A 16,422-nucleotide genomic window follows, 5' to 3' on the forward strand; every position below is an offset into this window, starting at 1 on the left:
GCAGCAGGGGGAGCCCCCGGGCCAGCCCATCGCGCCGGCCCGCGCCGAGGCACGCGGAGGAGGCGCAGGAGGCGGGAGCGGGCGCGCCGCGCTCGCCTGGGCTCCCGCCCGCCCGCGGCCCGCTGCCGCGCCCGCCCTCTCCGCCCTCCCGCGCGCTCCCCTCCCTCCTTCCCCGCTCCAATCCCCACGTCCGCCCGCTCCCCGCCCCCTCGTCGTCCTCCTGCGCCCGCTTCTCCTCCCCACCTTCCCCTGCGAACCCACGCTTACAAAGAGCCGAGAGGAGAGGAGCGCAGAGCCTGGCGGAGACAGAGAGACGGGGAGATGGGGAGAGATTGAGAGAGGCGGACGCGGAGAACACAGGGCCGGGACGATCTCAGAGACGGCAGCACGGCCATTCCACAGGAGTGTGTTTGGGATTGGGCCTGACCCCGAAGCCTGGTCTGTGGGGGCTAGCGCCACCTACCCACTGGGGCGCCAGAGTCAGATGAAGATAGTACATGTCACTTGTGTCCCAAGTCTCTGGACACCCTTCCTTGTTCCTCTGCCCCACGGGGACTTGTCGGGTGCCACCTATTCTCCCCAAAGGACTCACAGCAGAAGACCTCCACGCCGAATTCAAACCCCACCCCCCTCCCCCTAAGCAGCTCCAGTCAGCCCGTCCATCACACTGCTTTGGAGCTGGACTGTCATTCCCACTCCCTAGGAGACTTAAGAAAGTCTTCTCGCATTTAACTCAAGTCCCAGACTTCCGAATGGAGATGGAAGTTCATTCTGTGGTCTAACCTCATTCACGTGTTTTGCAGCGTCTGGGTCTGGTATTGGATAGCAACTTCCTGGAACTGAGCTAATGGCCACGGGGCTGGTCTGAGTTGTGCCACCCTGGCGGGGAAGGTATAGGGAAGGGATGTCTTTCTAGAAGCTCTGAATCGATTCCCATTCCCGGATTCTCCAATGTTCTTTAGCAGTGAACACTTCCTGAAACTTTCTCCCTCCCCGACCCTCCCCTCTGGATTTTCCATGATGAAAACTGGGCGGGGGGTGTGGTGGTGGTGGTGGATTCTGCAGAGCCAGTGCCCAGGGCTCAATGCCTAAGCCGGCTCGAGGCACCAATACCACCAACGCTGAGGCCCCCCGTCCCTCCCTGTCTCATCCCTCAGCTGGGTCCTCTCTGTGCTTGTCTTGCCTTTGGCGAAGCCGCGCAAGTCTGGTTCTGATTTCCAGGGGGTGGAGCGCCTGATTCCAATCTGGTGGCAGGGAAGAGGCTGTGAAGCAGCACTTGGCGACAGTATGGGCCCCCTAGAGACTGGCATTTGGAAAGGGTGGGCGTGTCGGACTGGGGAGCCTGGATCTTACTGCTCTTGGCTGAGTTGGTGTCCAACAGGCAGTCTTAGAGGTTGGAGCAGCGGGAGTCCCTGGGGGCTGGAGGAAGGGCTGGGCGGTTGGAATGGAGCGGGGAAGGAAGAGGTAGGGAGGTGCTGGGAGGAGTTTGGAGAAGATGGGAGGAGAGTGACAGGGATCAGAGGCTGCTGGGGAAGGGGCAGGGCTGAAGGTCATTCCGGGCATTTTGGCAAGATTTGATTATGTAGTCGAGATACATTTGACATGAAATTTTGCTCATTTCTTTGGAGCCTAGAGCTAGCTCTTTTAACATCTGGCCCTTCCCAGAGTTCATTAAAGTCTTTGACTGGGCTCCAAGGTGTATCCCAAGGGGGTGGGTTCCAATCTCTAAAGGTACCAAGAGAGGAGGCACTTGATTGGATCCCAGAGCAGTGGGCAGGGCTAAAGCCTCACATTCATGCTGGTATTGCTGCCCCTAAGAGGAACTTGAGATTCCAAGGAATTGGGAGCCGGTCATAGGATGGGTAGCTGGACTTCCAGCTCAGACTTGATTCCTGCTCTCAATGTGGGGACCAGGAGACAAGGAGGCTGCAGGAGGGAAGCTGATTAGGAAGGGCGATAGTGAAAGATTATACAGGAGGTGGCTTCGGGGCGGGGGGGGGGGGGGGGGGTGTGTGAAATAAACATGGGTGGCACATGGGCCCAGCGGGGCATTACCAGCTCAAAGCAGCGGGAGCTGCAGAAAGGAAGGGGAAGGCAGGCCAGCCTGCGGTTAGCAAAGGTGAAATGAATTCAGGCACACCCTCTGACCTCCCTCCAGGCAGGTTTTCTTACCTTGACTATGCAGAGGGCAGCCCATCTTGGCACTGAAGGCTGAACCCCCTCTTCCATTGTCTGGGGTGATCCCATGTCTGTGACCGAGTGTGCTCAGATCCTTGGGGTGGGGGACCATAGGAGGAGGACAGTGAGGGTGTGGGCTGTCCTGGCTGGAGGAGCACTGGGTCAGGGGGAACTTCGGTGGAGGGTCTGGGCGCTGGGAACCAGGAAGAGCAGGGGAAGGGGCAGAGCTGACTCCAGAGGCGGATCTCCTGGCTGAGGACAGAGGATGTATTGTCCAGCTGGGAGGTTGCTACAGCTGGGCGGGGAGCAGCACAGCTCCCCTCTTTCAAACTCCTTTTTGGTGAGGCTGGAGGGTGAGAGAAGGCGAGTCCCCCCTTCACTTGCGGCCCTGGGGGCTCCACTGGTTGCTGAGAAACAAGGTTGCATTTGAGAAATAATGTTTCCCAGGAGCAGATGTGTAGCTCTCCCACTTCCTGAGAAACCAGATGCTGCGAGCAAGCTTAGCAGCCGAGGTGACGCCCTCAGCACTCACTGGGAGCCTCAGGGCCTTGGGATGCGAGCCTAATGCTTGATTCTGTTTAGGGGAAGCGAGGCTATCTGCACTAGAAGACACACGGGAGCCAAACAGCGTAAAGTTGACCCTTGTAAAGTAGGATGCCAGGCCTACATCCATCTGGCAGCTCAAGGTTCACAGTGGGGTGACAGTCAGGGACGACTAGTCCTGGGATCCATTTCTGCACTTGGGCTTCTGAGAGGGTGCACATATCCTACCAGCGCCTCCCTTTCCCTTGAACTTAGAGCAGCCTCTCGGGGCACAGTGCAGGGAGTCCCTTCTTCCTTACCCTTTCTGTGCCCAACTTTCCAGTTAGCCTTTTCAACCTTTGTCCTCCCTCTTTCCGTCACCATTTGCCCAGATCTCAGTACTGCATGGCGAGAGGAGGGGCTCGACACGAAGGCTTGGAGAACAGGAGTGAGGCTAGTTCCTGTGGTGGAGCCGCAGTGAGCGAGCGCTGCTGGCCGGGGCCTTTGCCTCCCTCCCTAGGCCCAGGCGGGCAGGCTTTCGAATCATCACAGCACTGAGCCCCATCCCTCAACCTTGGAGATCAGTATGCTGGCAGGAAACTACAAGAGCAGCTGCTGCGGTTGGCCCAGGAGAGCCGCTTGTGCAACCAGGCTCCCATCTCCCTTCCTATCTCCTCCCCCTTCCCCTTGGCTCAAGTCCCCCAGATTGTCGACTGGTTTCCTGGGCTTTCTATGCCCCACCCCCTTGTGAACTTTAGGATTCTCTGCCACCGGTCCTAACCTCTTTCCTGTCTTGCAACAATGAACAGTCTGTCCCTAGCTGTTTGGAAAATTCCCACTAAGTCTGAGCAATGATTAAGAGAAAAGTGGCCTCAACTGTGACCCACAGCAGCTTGTCAACCGCAGCTCTGCCCGGCTTGTGTGGTGTAGCCAGGAGGTGGCAGCGGCGGCGGTGGCAGAAGCAGCAGCGCCTCCCTGCACTACTGGAGGGCGGGGGCCCTCGAGGCACTGCCTCAACACGCGGATTTAGCCCGCGCCCCCATTTCATCCCAGTAACCAGGAGAGGAAATGGGCTGCAAGCTCGCTCAACGGCATCCAAGGCTAGCACTGAGCACAGATGCTGGAGGGGAGCTGATGCAGACCCCAGTGCTTGGCCCTAAAAACAGATTCCCCTGTGACTCCGTGCCCTGTACCTGCACAGAACAGTCCTACTGCCTGGGGGACCTGAGATGGGGCAGCAGACTGCTGATGGGAAGTCCAATGAAAAGCAGTTGGGGCGTGGAGCGCACTTTCAAAGAATTTGAGCATGAAAATGAACTTTAAAGATCAGATTTATTTGGAGAAAACAAAAAATCCCACAACCCAAAGGATGGGATTTTACATCTCAAGACATCTCCCAGGTATTGTCTACAGATTACAAATCATTTTCATAGAAGATATTTTTGTACAAATTTTACACGTATTGAGGAGTGGGACGTAAATCCCCATTTCTGTTGTAACGGGAGCAGGGTAGGGAGTAGGGAAAAAAGATTTCTTGATACAACTATTTGGAAGGAGTAGACATGAAGAGGGCAAACCCTACCTTTTCATCATCTACAGCAAATGGCTTAAAAAAAACCCTTTCAACCTTGGGCATCTCTAAAAGTCACTTCCTAGCTACTAGGCCAATCCAAGCCATTTATTTAAAGTTACTTCGCTTGGTATGTCTTTTATGTCCACTGGGTAAATGATTCATTCTGCCCACTGCTGCAGCACTCAAACACCAACAGCCCCGCGCGGCTGGACAGGGTCTAACCTAGGACTGACCGGAGGAGGGCTTGCAAACAAAAGACCAAGGTGTCACTGCCCTGCAGGCACAATGTGCCCACAAGGATACATCCAGAGCTGGCAGCAAAGGTGTGCATCCCAGCAGGCAAGCTACTGTGTTGCAAGAGAAACCTGGATCTTGTTACACAGCTCTCTCCATTATCACTTATTCTCTCAAGGGAAGCTAAAAAAAACCAAAACACACACACAGGTCTAGGCCACATAAATCCAAACACTGGTGTGGGATTTCAGTGGAGAGGAGAGAACTTGTAAAAAAAACCCCAAAACACCCCAAACAATAACCCCAATCAAGGTTGTAAGAAAGGCTCCCAATTTAACTGTCCCTATTTATCCACCCTCACTCTTCCCCTAGGACCACTAATTCTAGTTTTCTGAGGTGTAAAAGGGGTAAAGAAGCAGGAGCGGGAATGGATAGAGGGAAGGAGAGAGACTCAAAAGACAGGAAGGAGCCAAGATTCGCTTGAGAAAAGCAGTGATTCCTCATTTGACAGCTTCCAGGGGCGGATACAGAATGTCTGCGGAGGTCAGCTATGTGACTCAAATAGCTGTTTCTGGGGAAGTAGCAGGAAAGAGTACCATGAGGAACGTAAGATAACGACAAAAGTCTAAATTTTTAAAGCTTCAAGATTTCACCAGAATGTGGATGTATCTGAACTTTCAGAAAGGACAGTATGTAGGAAAGGGCAAAATGAGGACACATGAAAGACTCGGGAATTCCCATGACCCCTAAGTACTTCCTGCTCCAGGAAGTAACCATCCATGTCACTGGTGGTCAGACCATTTTCCCTATTACTCGTGCAAAATAATTCATCACCTCCCCAAAGCTTCTTTTCAAACCACGATTTTCCCACTTATTTTGGTCACCAAGCAGTCCCATTCTTTAGTGGCCCATAGACTCATGCCCAGCTACCCCCCTGGGGGGTAAAAAACAAGGAATTCCCTCTAGGCTGGCTCCAGTAACTCAGAATTAAATAAGAGGAGGGGCTGGCAGCCTCCTGGAGACTGAAACAACTCGAGACTAAACCTACCTTTCCAAGGATGGGAAATTTATTCAGATAAGGTTTTGAGAATTCATATATGCCACAATAGGGTAATTAGAATTAAAAGGTAGAAATCTCACTCTTCCTTATACCTGCCCCACCGCCTGACCAGGTTCCAGACGTTGCATCACTGTCGCCATTTTGCTAAACGGAGGCCCCTGGGCACTAATCACAGGCCACTGCGAGTGTCATAAAAATGCACCACTTTTCCGTTAAAAGCTGGACGTCTTTCTCTCTGGCTACATGGCGATTCTCCAATTAGTTCAATACTTTAAAGGCTGCAGCAGCATGCAAAAGAATTTCATTTTGTGTTTAAAAAAAAAAAAAAAAGTTAAGAAAGGTCTCCAGGAGATGGTGAGTTTTATTTTGTCTTGTCTGGACAGAGGTTTGATTTGATTTGCTCTCGAATTCCTGGGTGGAGAGAGACTAGGAGAAAGCACAGGATGTCAAGGTCTACTCAGTGTAGTCTTCTCCCTCGTTTTCGTCTTCACCGTCAATGGAGAGAGCAGCATACTTGCTTGCAGAACTGAACTTCTGTAACAGACAAGATTGATAAGTAACCCAGACCTTGAATTCTCACATCAAAACCCAAGAAACAGGAAACCAAGACTCTGGGAAACGGGGGCAAGGCTCCAGAGGCCCATGCGTTCCGAGCGGAGTCAGACTCCACCTTTCATCTGGAGAAGGGATGAGAACAGTGAAAGGTGGCTACTCAAACACGTTTCTTTCACTGTGTCACACAAGCAGCGGTGCCTTGTTTCCAGCCACTCTGGGAAGCCCCAGACACAGAGCAGTTCAGCGGCAGACAAGGTGAGAGCAGCCTTTGACACTTACGGAGGCTGGATTTTCTTCGGGTTTCTTTGGCTCAGGTGCAGATCGGGAGTCTTGATCCTTTTTGCCATCTTTCCTGCAGAGATGTGAGCACAAAACCACATCTTTAGGGAAGGACTCTTCCAACACCCACAAGCAGTTGCGAGGCAATGAACAAGCACCTCCAGTCAACAGGCCTTGCTACCTGGACATTTTATTATTTCTAGATTCTCAGAATCCTAACCACCTATGTTGGTTGACTTCACTTTGTTCACAGGAGGAGGTCTGGCAATGCTTAGAGAGCTGAGAACTTCAATTACAAAGAGACATGGACCTAGTGTCAATGAAGGATTACAAATGACAAGCGAGAGCACACATACCTATCTGACTCCTTCCAGTGGTCTCTGCTCCCTCCGTCTCCTGGACCACGGCTGGAGCTCCCACTTTGGCCTTTTGGGACACTCACCCCGTCTACTTTACTTTCATCTGCTCGAGCAGAAACCAAAAATAAACTGAAGGCAAGGAAATAACCCCGCTCCCTCCTGGGTTTCCCTCAAGCCGGAGAAAAGTGTGCCCGCGTACACCGAAAGAAACGAAACCTCACCCCAGCCCAGACTTCCTTCCTAAGCCCTTCTTCCCACGTCCTCTACATCACACACACTCCAGACCCACTAAAAAGTTCCACTGTGGGTTTACACCACCATGAAAAGCAAACTGGAAATAAGGACTATGACGCTGTGTAGTGACCTTGGCCTTGCAGATGGTGACATTTCTAATCTGGATCTCACATGTTCATTTCCTTCCGATTCTTTTTTTTCCCCTTTCAAAGAAATGTTCTACCAGGAAAGGGCAGGGCTCCATGCTTGCTCAAAAGAGACCACTCCTGCCCTCTACTGGCAAGAAAAGGCAGATACTCTAAGAACCTTTAACACAAAAACAGGTGCAAAATACACCGAAGTTCGCTATTTACCGATTCCTCTATAGGCTTTTAATCCAGGTCTCTACTAGGTGAAAAACCTATTTCCCTTTTGGTCTCACCTTTCCTTGCTGGTCCCTCCTCAGATGGTTGAGCCAGAATTCCTTTCCCTCCACCACTAGAAGGAAAACGTAATCACACTCATCAGCTCATCACGGAAGCTTACAAGCATCGTCCAAGTGCAGTGTTAAGCTTTACAGAGAAGCCAAGATGCAGACTTAATGTTAAAATACGGGAGACGACGACGAAAGCAATGAACTGAACACTCACTAAATGGTATGTCCTTCAGAATCGCCACAGTCACACGAGGTAATATTATTCTCTATTTACAAGTGAGGATCCTAAAGTAAGTGACCCCAAGGCCACAGTGTCAAAATGTGGCAACGACGGGTTCTGATTTACAGTGTCTGTAGATTTTGAGTCACCAAAGTGACATCAACCAGCTATCAAAACTCCAGAAAACTGAACATTTGGCTCTTGTGAGCCAGCTCCAGCACACCGCTGAATTGAACTAAGACAGGGAAAGCAGCACAACTTCTCAGATGCGGTATCAGGGCAACTCCCTGTCTGGCACTCTCCATCATGATGCCGCAGCACCTCAGTTCCCACAGCTGGCCAACTGCTGTTTCCAAGCGGACTCACCTTGTCGGGGACTGCTGCTCTGTGTCTGAACTCTGAGATCGTGCAGGAGGGTTGGAACTTCGCTTCACCCAAGCATTCTCCTTTGGCGGAGGGGCTGGCATTACCTTTAGAGGCTGTTCAGGTTTGGGAGGCTTAGAAGTTGGAGAGTGACAGTCTTCCTCCTTATTGAGTGTTTCATTTTCTAGAGACTTCTCACTCTCTCTCCTTCGTGCATCTGTAAAGTCAGAGTGGGAAGGTCAAATCATCCAGGAAAAAAGGCTTATTGTACGGCCTTCCATTAGCATCCCAACAGAGTGCAAAATGGTCCACATCTCAGTTTACTGCTTCCCACCATTAGTCTTAAATACAGACCCTAATTTGGCTCCCAACAGATGAAATTCGCCCTAAACCAGTGGTTTCCTAATGTCATTTTGAGAAAATGTTTTACTGGTCCAAGAGAAATAGGAAAAATAACCACTCTCCAAGGATAGCCATCCCATCTTTCCTAGGAATGAGTAGGTATTCTCTATTTTAGCATTATAGCCTGTCTACATTCTCTGTGTTACAATGTCTGTATTTGGAGAATAACACGTGTGTGTGTGTGTTAAGGGGACCTATGATGAGATCTCAAACTCCGGGAACCATCAATCAACTTCAACTTAGCAGCTCAACACACACACACAGTAACAAAACAGGATACACTCATATTAATACATTTATGAAAAACAGAACATAGGCTTTTTTTTAAAAAAGGGCACTAAATGTCTCCTTAAAAGGAACTTGTTCTGTCAAAGATTCTTTCTACATCGTTAAGTGTACGTTCCTCAGAAGCAGATACACAAGTCAACCCAGCTATCACTCTCCTACCTGGCTACAAAAAGTGGCACATGTGCTACCAAGAGGCTGGTACAGTATGAGTAACTTCCAGAAGACTTCTATAACACTTGGATGAATTTCCATATTACCTCAGCCTTGAGCCATGTTTTGAAATGCTCAAGTACAAATCAACTTAGAGGCGGGAGAAGAAACCTAAAAAACAGTGGCTCACAATAAGGGAAGGGAGGTGTTACCACAGAACCAGTTTCTGAGACACTAACTGTGCTTGCGACCATCAGTAAATTCAATCACGACCAGAGTGTCTTCGCTCAAAAACACTGCTCTGGTCATATTTGACATAAAAAAAGGCTGGCCCTGGGAGCAGCTCACAGAGCTACAGGACTATGACTGTTCTGAACAAGCAAAACTGAGATGTCATAAAACGAAGAGACAATCCAACAGTCGAGTATACTCCTCAGTGGAAGATAAACAGATCAGTTTAGTCTCTTCTGGTGCCCATTTCTTAGGTGTTTCGGAGCAGGAGATGTGAAATTCAATCCGTCTGTGTTCACCCAAATCAAGAGTCCAAGACGGAATTCAGGATCCTGAAGCCTCCGCGTAATTTGCTTATGGGTGAGTTACAGAAAATGGCAGGAATATGATACCCACCCTGGTCTGACTTACTTCTGCCAGATGGGGCTGAGGGCCCAGTCTGTGATGACTCACTTCCTGTCCTCGACCGTTCCCGTTCCTGAGTTTCTTCACTTCGCCAGCTTGGGTGTCTGCAGAAGAGAAATTGAACAAAATACATTAATGTCCAGCGCAATGAAGGCCACCTTGCACCTGTGCTGATCCCTCAAGAACCATCATTTACTAATTACTATTTTATCACGCTTGTTTTACCTGTGGGTGAGTGTGTGCATCTGTCTGGTCTGTCTCTTCCTCAAACCATTTGCAAGCTGCACACCTTAAGACACTTTGGCTCTAAATACTTCAGCAAGCATCAGGTGGGGTCAAGAATATTCTAAATACTTCAGCAAGCATCAGCTAGGGTCAAGAATATTCTAAATAGTTCAGCAAGCATCAGCTAGGGCCAAGAATATTCCCCTACATGATCTACAACACAGCCCTCCCTTACTGGTAACACAATTCTGCAAGTCATTCAAAACTAGGCCTAGTTTTTCAGAACACTGTTATTTACCCTATTAGATCCAATGCCGCCTTTTAATAATAAACACTTTTGTAATGACTACTTTACTACCCTGAAATAACATTTAGATAAAATAACCAATATACAGACAAGTAAAGACAAATGGAGAATAATTTACAGCCTGCACTTAATTTAAGTGAAAACGTTCTCTCTCTCCTCCATCCCCAGTAATTTGGAGAAAGGTAAATCCACTCACTTCACCGTGGTGGGGCTTTACTCTATATACTAAAGCGGGATTTTGCAAACTTTTTCTTAAAGAGCCAGATAAACTTTCTTTATAAAAACAGAACAGGCCATAATCTGCTGTCTCCTGTATTAAAATACCACAATTTCTACTTGTTGTGGGTTAAGCCTAGGACTTTCAAAAACTGTGAGGGACAGATGACATCATACACTACTGCAGACCCCCCAGGAGCCGGGGCCTGAGCACACTACATGCTAGTAAGGGACAGCAGTGACATCCATGCCAACCACCCAAGTGCCCCTGGGGATGCACTGCCTCACGAAGAACTGCCGGATGTGAGACGGGAAGGCGTCAGTGAAGATGCCCTCACCTCTCCCGAGGCCGTCGTTCTAGTTTCGGCTCATCCAGCTGACGCTGCAGTTTCTCCTGCTCCTTCTGTAGCCGCTCTTCCACTTCTCGTTCTCTAGCAGCTGTGTCAACAGGCTTTGCCCCTCCAAAGATAGAGGCTGCTCGACTGGACTGGGAGGTGCTGGCGGAGGAATCATCTTCCTTAGGAGTACTCCGAGGCTTTAGATTCAGTTTGGGTCTTTGGGGGGGACCTAAGTTAAATACAACTCTAAGTAACAGTTTTCAAAATCATCACAAGCTGATGGCTGGAAGCCAGATTCCCAGACAGCTCTTATGAAATGCTTCAGAGGATTCAGATTACAGGCCTAGCCTACCCAGTGGAGAAGGTAAGCAGGGAGCTCATTAGAAAACCAGTGGCTTACAACTAGAAGGACCCATACCTAAAAATCCACAACTATGTACCCGAGGGGCTTTGGGAGAAAAAAGGAAAAGTCAAAAAAAAAATTAAACAGAAAATTGGTGGCTTAAATAACCAAGTCCAATTCACCTTTCCACTACCACATCCATTCACTACCGGACCGAAGGAAAGACTAAAAATGGCATAAATGAAAATGGTAAATTAATAACTTACCATGATTACTATTACCAGGGAAGAAATTTTCAATTATGATCAACTACTAGATTAAAGTATCTTGTTCAAAACTGTGTTGTGGAAGGTGGATTGCTTCAGGAGGTTAAGAGCTCGTAACAACAGGGTAGGGAAGAGCAGTTCTTGTACTCTGGTCTCTGTGTGTAATACAAATCCGAGGGGGATTCACAGGGCAGAACATGCAACACTGAACATCTGAATGTAAATTCTAAGGGAGTCAGATTTCTTCCTGGATCCAAGTTGTCAGAAATGTCAAGATAAACCTGAGTTTCAAGAAAATTTTATTTCTCAAAACCAGTGTTTATCCTAAATATTTCAGACATACAAAAACATAGGAGTCTAGGTGTACCAACCACCTGGCTTAAGTAATAAAATGCTACACAAACCACTGAAGCCTCCTGAGTATTGTTCCCCTGAGGACAGGCCTAGCTGTGCAGTCTTCTCATAACCAGTAGGCTGAATCTGGTATTTATCATTTCCATGCATTTCTTTATACTTTTACCACATATGTACGCATCTGCAAAGAGGGTATTGTTTGCCAAGATTTCAATTTTCTATAAGGGCATTAAAGTTGGCAGTTTACGTTACTTCCAAGATACGGTTTTAATCTGTGTAACTTTCTGACATGACCATTACTTTCATTCCCCCTCCCCCTCTTGAGGAAGATTAGGCCTGAGCTAACATCTGCTGCCAATCCTCCTCTTTTTGCTGAGGAAGACTGGCCCTGAACTAACATCCGTGCCCATCTTTCTCTATATGTGGGACGCCTGCCACAGCATGGCTTGCTGAGCGGTGCCATGTCCACACCCAGGATCCGAACCCTTGAACCCCGGGCCACTGAAGTGGAATGTGCGCACTCAACCGCTGCACCACTGGGCTGGCCCTACTTTCACTTTTATAGGGTAAAACTGACGGTCAGAAAGGATAACTCATTTAAGTCACACAGCTGACATCCGGTGGGCCGAAGACTACAAACTCTATCACGGAAGAAACTCTACTCCTCCTCCCACTATGGGACACCCTGTCCCGTTCTTCCTCCTCTGATCATCTCATTTACCTACTCAACAAATAATCTGAGCACCCAAATTTCAGATAACGTGCTAACGCCAGGAAGATGATGTTGAGCAGTTTTTAGTTCCTGCCTGCAAGGAGCCCAATTTAGCGGGAGGGTCACAGTAAAAATACAGTATGTAAGTTACACCAAACAGACTTCTCTATGTGGAAGTTACCAGACCGAGACTGTGTTTGGGGCAGCCTGTGAAGGCTTTAAAGGGGTCACACTGAGAGCTGAGCCTGCACCTAACAGGGCAGATGAGGAAGTGAGGGGAGACAACACTGAGAGGTGAGCTGGAGTCAGAACAGTGAAGGCTTGTGTGTTAGAGGTACAGACACACGCATATCTTTTAGGCCATGGAGAGACTAGGAATTTTTTTTTTGAGGAAGATTAGCCCTGAGCTAACTACTGCCAGTCCTCCTCTTTTTGCTGAGGAAGACTGGCCCTGAGCTAACATCCATGCCCATCTTCCTCTACTTTATACGTGGGACGCCTACCACAGCATGGCTTTTGCCAAGCAGTGCCATGTCTGCACCCGGGATCTGAACCGGTGAACCTTGGGCCGCCAAGATGCAGAACATGCGAACTTAACCGCTGCGCCACCAGGCTGGCTCCTAGGAATGTTTCTAAAAATCTTCTTTCCTTTTTACTCCCCATAAGCCCCCCAGTACATAGTTGTCTATCTTAGCTGTGGGTCCTTCTCGCTGTGGCATGTGGGACGCCGCCTCAGCATGGCCTGGTGAGCGGTGCCATGTCCACGCCCAGGATTCGAACCGGTGAAACCCTGGGCCACTGCAGCAAAGCACATGAACGTAACCATTCAGCCATGGGGCCAGCCGCTAGGAATGTTCTTAAAAGGAGAATTATCTAATTAGACTGTGTTCCAGAAAGACAGCCTGGGCCAGGGGGAAGAATGGAGTGAGGCAGGGAAATCTGTGAGTAATGTGGGTGTAGCAATGAAGTCTGAAGAAAGGTAGTGGCAGTGACTCTGGACATGGGGGCAGATCTTAGAAAGAGTAGGGGCTAAGATCACCAGGAAGAGAGCCAGGTGTGTAGCCCCTGGAGAAGGCAAGGAAGGGTGAGAGAGGAAAGGGTCAAGAGTCAAGGAGGACTTGAGGGCGGCACCTGAGCCTCACTGTCCTCACTAGTGAAGGGGAGATGACAACTGTACCTATACCAGAGAATTCTTGGGATTAAATGACACTTGTATATAAAGCATATAGGACAAACTGAGGGCTTACAGGCACGTTAAGAGGCTAAGCTTGCTGTCTAAAAATAAAGGGAAAAATTCTGGGCCAGACGCCTTACTTTGTTAATGACATTACTAAAGTAAGGACACAAACGGTGGCCATGTGTTAATATTTTTTAAAAGGTCAGATCTCTAACACCATGTTTTATATAAGTGTTGTAATCTTAGGGGATTACTTTTAGAATAGGTGCACTGACATCTCACAATGCATAAAATGGCACCGAAATTAGCAACACTTGGTTTTTAACCCCACAGTGCCAATTACTGGCCATGAGACTACATTTGAATCTCATTCCTTCACTTGAAAAATGGGGCTAAAACTGCCTATTTTAAGTGTAATTTACTAAAATAGATCACATCCTAAGAATGTTTAGCAATGCTTTTTTCTTTTTTGTTTATTCAACTAACTTTAACTGAAAAATCTACATGCTAAGGCAGGTTAGAACCATTAGACTTTGCTTTGTTTCCATTATGTCATTCTCTTTTCCCCTGGTGAGGAAGATTGGCCCTAAATTAAGGTCTGTTGCCAATATTCCTCTTTTTTTCCCCTTCCCCCACAGCCACAGTATATAGCTGTACATCCTAGTTCTCAGTCATTCTAGTTCCTCTCTGTGGGACGCTGCCACAGCACAGCTTGACGAGCAGTGTGTAGGTCTACACCCAGGATCAGAACCGGTGAAGCCCAGGCCGCTGAAGCAAAGAATGTGAACTTAACCACGTGGTCACGAGGCCGGCCCCTCACTATGTCATTCTTATCCACTGCTCTTTCTACTATGCCCTGCTGCATCCTTTACAATGTGTAATTTCTATTTGTGCCCACTTAAGGGGTTTGAAACCTAACAGAAAATTTTCCAATCAAGTGTCTCCAGTGGTCTGCATCGAGAGGGAAAAAAAAAGAAAAGAAAAAAAGATTACCTCTATCATCACGCCTATAATCATCCCGAGAGTAATCATCTCTGGAGCTCCATGACCGATCGTCTCGTCTGTCGTATCTGTCTTCATAGCGGTCCCCGCTTCCTCTGTAGTCATCATCCCTACGGTACCCACTACCAAATGCTCTTCTGCCACTGCCTATCCTGGAATCATAGCCTGTAAATATATCCCAAATTGTGACCATCAGACTGGAGATAAATTAAAAAAAGGCAACAAAGGACTTCTTGCAAGAGAACAATTAATAACTGAGCGGTGTCTACAATGACCTCTGTCGTAGTCTCTGCTGCCCCGGTCGTCGTAGCGATCCCGGCCCCCGTACCGATCCATATCCCGGCGTGGGCCATCGCGGTAGCTGTCCCGATACCCGTCCCGATACCGGTCTGAATCGTAACGATCGCGATATTCTAGAGAGAAAAGAGGTAACACCAGTCCTTTTTCTTTGACACCACTAATAGAAAGAAAGAGGACAGCCCATTAGGTCTATTTTATGAGTTTACATTCACTGCTGTGTCTCTTTTTATAAAAATGCATGACATTATATTCAAAGTGGAAGAATTTGTATCGAATTAAGTTTTCTTGGTATTTATTTGATTTAAAAAATTTTCTGGGGGACGGCCCCGTGGCCAAGTGGTTAAGTTCACGCACTCTGCTTCGGTGGCCCAGGGTTTTGCTAGTTCGGATCCTGGGCGTAGACATGGCACCGCTCATCAGGCCACGTCAAGGTAGCGTCCCACATGCCACAACTAGGAGGACGCACAACTAAAATATACAACTATGTACTAGGGGCCTGGGGGAGAAAAAGCACGGGGGGGAGAAAAAAAAAGATTGGCAACAGTTGTTAGCTCAGGTGGCAATCTTCAAAGGAAAAAAAAAAAAATTTTCTCTGCTGATTCAATAAATGCTGTGCCAACAATTTAGGAGGGAGTTAGGAGAGAAAAATCTCTATATATCCTATGAGTTTCCAGGATTAAAGATTTAAACACTAAAAAATGTGAGCACAAAACACCAAAAGAAAACATAGTTGGAATCTTCCATGCTCAACACTAGAGAACCAATGAAAGACCACTCAAAAAGTTTAGCACAGGGAAATAGACACACAAATTGGAGGTGAACAAAATGAGAAAAACATATGCGACAGACGACAACAATGGGTTAATTACCTTCTCCTTAAGTAACAGAAACTACAATTAATAGGACAATGTTTTCCCCACCAAAATGGAGAAGAGTAAACAAACCATACATCTTGTGTTGGCAAAGTTCAGGGGAAGAAGTCAATTCCTGTGCCCTACTGCTGACTTCAAAATAGCACCAACGCTCTGAAAGTTGTTTTAAAACTGCACATTAAAAGCTGTTAAATCATGCATGTGCTCTAGGCCAACAATTCAAATTCCAGGAATTTGCCCCAAGGAAACACCTGGACATCTTCTACAAACACATGTACAAGGAGGTTTACTGCGATGCTGTTTATAATGTTAAAGTTGTCGAGTGCACAAGCTATAGGTTAAATAAGTCAGAGGGCACAAAGCAACCATTAAACACTGAATTAGAAATGTATTCACTAAATTTCTTCACAACACATTTGAATAAAGTATGTTATAAACTGTATTTTACACACATTCACGAGTACCAGTAACGGAGGCCCCTAAATGCCAGAAATTTGTGTAAAAGAATGTCAGAGCTCAAGGTGCAAACTGGACAGCCTAAGTCATTTCTACAAGGGGTAGTGGCAATTTAGCTTCAGCTGATTTGCTAGATCTTCCAATTTTCTGAGAGAAGCTGGGAATCCACATTTTTGTGTGAAATAATCTCAATTTCTAAACATGAACCTACTAATTAGAAAAACTTTAAAAACATTTTGAGTAATAATTAACGTGTGCAGACCAAACAGGGATCTCATTTTTATGACTGCTTCCTCTTAAAAATGATTTCATTTTGGAAACATCATTTTTTCTATGTGGACATTCATTCACTCCTTGGTAGTTTAAATTTTATAAATTAAAAGACA

General features: G+C 47.6%; 1 protein-coding gene across 2 annotated transcripts in view; it reads right to left on the bottom strand.

The window, feature by feature from the left end:
* Positions 1-4,013: 4,013 nt before the first annotated feature.
* The window catches only part of EIF4B (eukaryotic translation initiation factor 4B), a 29,417-nt gene continuing 17,008 nt past the window's right edge, over positions 4,014-16,422 (bottom strand). The window contains exons 7-15 of one of the 2 annotated variants that reach the window (XM_046661810.1): positions 14,684-14,821; positions 14,400-14,573; positions 10,555-10,783; positions 9,460-9,572; positions 7,996-8,209; positions 7,416-7,471; positions 6,758-6,863; positions 6,402-6,474; positions 4,014-6,101 (exon numbers count right to left, since the gene is read on the bottom strand). In XM_046661810.1, coding sequence (XP_046517766.1) covers positions 6,021-6,101; positions 6,402-6,474; positions 6,758-6,863; positions 7,416-7,471; positions 7,996-8,209; positions 9,460-9,572; positions 10,555-10,783; positions 14,400-14,573; positions 14,684-14,821 — 1,184 coding nt within the window. In that variant the 3' untranslated portion in view covers positions 4,014-6,020. The remainder of the gene's footprint in view (positions 6,102-6,401; positions 6,475-6,757; positions 6,864-7,415; positions 7,472-7,995; positions 8,210-9,459; positions 9,573-10,554; positions 10,784-14,399; positions 14,574-14,683; positions 14,822-16,422) is intronic. The other variant, XM_046661817.1, reaches the window with a different exon arrangement.

Source organism: Equus quagga, chromosome 1, assembly GCF_021613505.1.
Source record: "Equus quagga isolate Etosha38 chromosome 1, UCLA_HA_Equagga_1.0, whole genome shotgun sequence".
NCBI lineage: Eukaryota > Metazoa > Chordata > Mammalia > Perissodactyla > Equidae > Equus > Equus quagga.